A 6,434-nucleotide genomic window follows, 5' to 3' on the forward strand; every position below is an offset into this window, starting at 1 on the left:
ATAAATGACGGGACCAACAAGTCGTGCGCTATTTTGTAAGCGAGACGCTTATCCATAACGTTTACAGTACCACTGAGAGCTTTAAATCGCAAAGATCTGAGACATAAGTTAACAAATCCCATATGCCTGTAATTTTACTAGCACCCTTCAAAACCGGAACGCAGTAATGATCACACTACTGCTTGGCGGCAGAAATAGGTAAGGATTTCGTTCCCCCGTAATCAACTAAACACCATGGGACATAAAATTAACATGTCTCATATGCCTGTAATTTCACAAGCTCTTCAAAAACCGGAAAAAATATACCGTATAAAAGTGCCGGCACGCTATGATGGCCGTTTTGACATATTACAATAGTGAGAGGTCAAATCTCAATTGATTATCGTAAAAAATATAATCAAATGCGAGTCACATCTATAAGTTTTTAGATTTATAACTGGTATTGCAAGGGGTAGCTGATGAAAAAGTTTTAATAAAACAAAAATAATTTTTTTTTTTGACGCGAGTTTGCCGGAGGTAGAAGTTGTGCTGGCCAGCGATCCCATAAGTGAAGAACGTATTAGATTTCATCACAAATACCGAGTTGTATCGTAACTATTGACAACAATGTGCATCAATTAGCTCCTTGAACGTAGTTATGAGTTAATATGAAACTTGATGAGCGGACAAACGTCAATACGGCCATTATAGCCTGCCGGGACTATAGTATACGGTGTGAAAACATTATTCCTAAAAACTCGAAATTTTACAAGAAAACCGCTGAATTCAATAGGGTACTGTACATATACCAATAATTTTTTTAAATATCACAACAATATACATTTTTCCGATAGCTTTATTTCGTTTCTAAAAAAATAATTCTGAAATAAAGTCCGTGTCCCTGTCACTCGACCCGCGCAATAGAACAGTAGTTCTAACACGAAAGGGCGCGACTGGCGCGAGAGCGACATAAAGCGCGATATACTGTTATTCTCACATAAGTCGCGCAAAAAAAAAAAGTCGCTCCTTAAAGTGCTAGCTACGGAAGTAAAAAAACAATGAAAGTGTCGTATGCCTCGATTACAATCGGTTTCTTAATATGAAACACTACAAAATCTTGATAATGATTGGTCGTAGTTTCACATTTAAAAAGAAATAACAAATTCTGTATTTTTATTATAATTTAAACTTTACCCTGATCGCATATCGTTGAAAGTGCAATATCATCAATATCTGTTATTGCAAGTTACGACGTTTTGATATTAAATTGAAATTTCAATCAATGTCCTGCGATCTAGCGGTTAATTACTGAACTACGACGAATTGTAGTTACTTATTTAGTTGTCCAAAAAAGAAGCGACCATATCGCAGGGGCATAAGCTTTACTTTCGTTTCTTGTAACAAAAAAATTCTTTCGATAAACAGAAAATTGAAGATTTATTAAAATAAGCCTTGACGATGATAATAAATACCACCACGGGTAAATATTTGTATCATGTACATACCCATCATTTTCTCGTTCGCAATAGACACGACATGTTTTCGTGGCTACAACCGACGAAGTTCTTGTCGTGTACAAGACCATTCTCATCGTTTCTGTAGCAGACGCGTAGAATTTCTTAGCGTGTACACGCACCCTGAACGTTCCGTAACAATTGAAATTGGACGTAGTTAAGCAAAAAGTTTCCAATCCAGAAAATTATCAAAAAATTAGCTATATATACCAAACTGTTCTTAAAGTCTAACATCTTAGATCAGCAAAAAAAAATGCAACATATGAACGTAAGTAAATATCTCTGGAGTTGCATGACGTTGTAAGTTGTGAAAATAAAACAAGACTGAGAAACACTTAAACTTCAAACTGCCATATTTCGAAAGTGAGTGGACTTGGATTGGATCCTTTTTGTTTAACTACGTCCAATTCAATCTTAGCGAGAGGTATTTATGTTAAAAATTAGACCCATTCACTTGTCAATAGAGAAACTGTCGTTCCCTCACTAGGTTACCGCCGATTTCTAGTAGTTAACTAATTACCCTTAGAATAATAACGCATAGAATGATAGTTTCATATCAAACGAACTGTCACAAGTGAGGCAAAAATCAAATTCATGTAGGCTAGTTTTAGTAGTAGGTTAATTTTCGGTTTTAGTGAAAATTTATATAAAAATTCAAGTTGAAACGCGTTACTTCCTTGTGGAAGTAATTGTGGTGATGTTAGTATCTATTTTATGTTTGTCTGACGTATTTTTACACTCATTACCGCACAATTCGCATTTTTAGCTAAAATTCTTGATCTGTTCGCGGTGCAAGTTGACATTGAGCACTGAAGCCCGCTCGTGTAGGCCCTTTTGGCGCGCCTTAATTTGCCTCACTTAGCGTGTGCGGACTAGGTTTTTATGCGTTATTATTCTAAGTAATTACCCTTTTAAATACTAGATGAAATTATTTAAAAGTGAGGTACAAAACATTTTGTCGTTACATTTGCTGGTAGATGTTAAATTAAATGTTAAACCTTATTTCAGTCTTTAGTAATACAAAAGTGACAGTTAAAAACAACATGGTGTTATTAAAAACTTTAGTTAACCAAGTGTTTAATAAAGATAAAGCGTCCGCAATGATGTCATTACGGATGGTAACGGATTGGGACCTTAGGGAGAAGCATCCAATTATGATCTTGAACGAACTGGGAACTGGGTTCCATTTCCGTGATTTATGCCAGCTTGGACTTCCGCATATGCCTACATTTGGAGTGGCGCTTACTGTGAGTGTTTTTATTTTATATTTATTTAATAATAACTTATCGAGTTCTTAGGTTTTCGATTCGATTGATGTAGGAAAATTTCGACATAGGAAATGAAACTAAAAAAAAAACAGTTGGATGCATTGACTTACAATTATATGGACGTCGGGTCCGCGCTAAAAAGTGTCCGAACTTATAGGGCGTTAAAATCGTATACAGAGCGTCATTCACGCTTTTAGTCTTCGTTTGTTCGACTGACAGCGAAGCAAGCAAAATTAGACAGTAGTACGATGACATTACAATTTAAATTCAACGTTTTAGCTTGTTCATATTCCTTTACATGTCACTACGTTTAAATAGGTTGACTTGGGACATTTTTTTCGTGGTTTTTGTATTAGACCCGTCGTCCATTTATTTGTAAGTCAATGGTTGGATGTGACCATGGACCTGGGGGTCTACTCTCGATCTCCGTCCAACATCCGTCCGAAACAATTACTGCCAAATAAGCAATACTTGACCAAATGAAAAGACGAGTGATGCCAATGAAGCTTCATACTGGATACTTGTCTTTTAAATTTGTTTCGACCCCGAAACGTCGGATTGCTTGAAAAAAGAAACAAATATACGCGATTTGAATACGGAAAAATAGTTTCATTTCCTATAATAATAACTTTTTTTATTAAAAAAAACCGACCTCAAAAGTTCGTGGAATTACATCTATTTGCCAAGTTTTATTGAAATCACTCAATCAATCAGTTTGGAATTTTTTTTTTCATATTTAACCGGGACCAACACTAAGGTACCTTTTTCCAATAAAAAAAATCGTCAACATCGGTTCACAAATTATAACCGGAGTTATCGCGTAACACACATACAAAAAAATAGTCGTATTGAGAACCTCCTTTTTTTGAAGTCTGTTAAAAATTGCCTAAATATAAAATTAGACAGCGTCGCATACGTTGCTCTGGGGGCCTACCACAACCTCTTAAAACAATATTACTTTAACCTTACATTGACTTTTCGTACCATAACGCGCTTAAAGTACACTTATTGTAATGTTAAAACTATGAGTTTTATTGGCAGCTTTGTGACTATTCATTCACTCAATTCGTACTGTGACGCGATTTTAACATTAAAGTAATAATGCTCTTACGTCAAATTTAGCAGTATTAAAATAGTTACAGTGATGCAATGGACTATTACTTTCGAATTTATTGTCTAAATATTAATTTGTAATGATTAAAAGTTAAGTTGAACTTATTTATTTACATATATCTCTTCAATATTTTGTTTATTTTTTTATTTAATAGTACATAGAAACAATTGACGACACCCGTCAATTGTTTCAAACTCGGGCTGCCCAATAGGAGCGCAGTAATGATTTGGCAGAATAGTTTTCAAACAAATTCAAAAAAACGACATTTCGTCTCTATTTCTGGTTATATACTCGATGTACGAACGCGTAGTCGAGTTTAATCGATGTATATTTAAGTGGAATTTTCTTGCCTTTGAAATAAAGATAAATTGGGCCTGTTCAATAAGCTCAATAATATTTGAAAAATGTCTCCTGCAGGTAGCAGATATGACCTTCGAAGGTTGGGGCCATAGCAAACGAGAGGCGCGGGCCAGTGCCGCTCGGGCTTGCTTGGCAGCACTGTTGACGCGCGCCGGTCGAGTCCTACCTGCGCCGCAGCAGCCCCATGATTTTACTAGCGATGAGACAGCTCGCAGTAAGTGTACATTCAGCCTTTATTAGTACTTTCATCACACTTGCACGTTTTTTTTGTATTACCAAGTGACGGGACGAACAAAGCCCGCGGGTTTTATTTGAGGCATTATAGCTAAGTTTGCCTGCATGCAGTCATATTATTTACGTATATATAAAGTAGCGGTAGCGTGACTTGTGAAAGTTTTAGTCCAGGAAAGTACTGCCACCTTACCTATATCTGCCGCCAACATTGACTTACAATTATATGGACGTCGGGTCCGCGCTAAAAAGTGTCCGAACTTATAGGGCGTTAAAATCGTATACAGAGCGTCATTCACGCTTTAGTCTTCGTTTGTTCGACTGACAGCGAAGCAAGCTAAATTAGACAGTACTGCGATGACATTACAATTTAAATTCAACGCTTTAGCTTTTTCATATTCCTTTACATGTCACTACGTTTAAATAGGTTGACTTGGGACTTTTTTTCGCGGCTTTTGTATTGGACCCGTCGTCCATTTATTTGTAAGTCAATGGCCGCCAAGCAGTAATGTCAGTCATTACTGCGTTCCGATTTGGAAGGGTTAAGGGCGTTGGTGAAATTACAGGTACATGGGACTTGTTAACTTATGTATGTCTCGGATCTTTGCGATTTAAAGGTCTGAGGGGCACTGTTATGGGCAGGCGTGTCGCTTACCATCAGGCGCACGGCTTATTCGTCCCTTCACTTGATATGAAAAAAAAAAACATGAAATTGTTCACAGCCCCAGAATTGAAATACGAAGGCAAGCCGCAACCCGTCATGCTTCCAAAGCTGGAGTCGAAGCCGGATCCTCCGGCGGCTGTGTCCCCCCCTCCCACTGCGTCTCCCGCTGCAGCGCTGTTCGGCGTGAACGTGCCGGCGCCCTCGCACAAGAGCCCCATCAACGTGCTGTACGAGAACTACCCTGGGCTTACCTTCATTTGCACCTTTGGCGATGGGTCGTCTTTGGATACTGCTCAAGGTATGTTCTATTAGGTGGCCGTTCGAATGTCTTTTTAAAAAACTAATTTTCCCAACACCCGATTTATTGATAAAAATATACACATAGATCGATAACTGATTGACTTCCCGATGAAGAAGAAACAGATGAAACCATCTTTTTTAAATCTCAAATCGTACGTACCCCACAATCTCGCGCAGTTATTGTCAATGATCTACTGCATTTTTTTACATGGAACCATTAGAATTACTTTAAAATCCAACTTCGACTTCCTAAGCCAGCAGTTTGTCCTACGATGCAGTAAAACCATTTACGGAATTCTGAAAAGTAATTAATTAATATTTCGTGGTTTTGACAACTCTATGTCGCTTCTTGTGACTAATTCAATTAACCGACTTCAAAAAAGGAGGAGGTTCTCAATTTGACTGTATGTTTTTTTTGTATGTATGTTACGCGATAACTCCGGTATTTGTGAACCGATTTTTATGATTTTTTTTGTTGGAAAGAAGGTACCTCCATAGTGGTCCCATATAATTTTGAAGAAAATCATCCACCTCTAAGGGTGGCTGTCCACGCATGAAGATTCATTTTTTTAAATAGCGCCTAAATTTTAGTATAAGGAGCAATTATTTTAATGGTTGATTTTGCTATTCTCCAATTCAAGGCGCTTTTATCTCAATATACTTTGAGTAGTGAGAACCGATTTTTATTATCTCCTGTGTCAAGTCCCGTATAGTGGCGAACTAGGGGATGAATCCGGGTTTGCGCACTTTCCGGTAACCGATTTCAATAAAACTTGGCAATTATATGTAATTCCACGTACTTTTGAGGTCGGTTTTTTTAGTACTCTGTACTGAGATTATTATGTATCACAATTTTCCGACCACTGATAATAACTAATACACATAGCTGTTGCGTGTGTGCGTTATTTATTTATTTAGCTACAAGGAGTGACATAGAGATGTTAAAAGCACCAAACATTAATTAATTACTTTTTTCGAGTTCCGGATTTCCGGATGAAAGAAAA

At 37.2% G+C, this 6,434-nt stretch overlaps 1 protein-coding gene across 3 annotated transcripts in view; it reads left to right on the forward strand.

Moving 5' to 3' along the window:
* The window catches only part of LOC113229078 (double-stranded RNA-specific editase Adar), a 91,783-nt gene that overhangs the window by 17,582 nt on the left and 67,767 nt on the right, over positions 1 to 6,434 (forward strand). Inside the window, exons 1-3 of one of the 3 annotated variants that reach the window (XM_026462570.1) lie at positions 2,592 to 2,740; positions 4,293 to 4,449; positions 5,189 to 5,428. In XM_026462570.1, coding sequence (XP_026318355.1) covers positions 2,594 to 2,740; positions 4,293 to 4,449; positions 5,189 to 5,428 — 544 coding nt within the window. In that variant the 5' untranslated portion in view covers positions 2,592 to 2,593. Of the gene's footprint in view, positions 1 to 2,591; positions 2,741 to 4,292; positions 4,450 to 5,188; positions 5,429 to 6,434 lie in introns of those variants that run through there. The other 2 variants (XM_026462569.1, XM_026462571.1) reach the window with 2 other exon arrangements.

Source organism: Hyposmocoma kahamanoa, unplaced genomic scaffold (assembly GCF_003589595.1).
Source record: "Hyposmocoma kahamanoa isolate Upper Pololo Valley unplaced genomic scaffold, ASM358959v1 272, whole genome shotgun sequence".
Lineage (NCBI taxonomy): Eukaryota > Metazoa > Arthropoda > Insecta > Lepidoptera > Cosmopterigidae > Hyposmocoma > Hyposmocoma kahamanoa.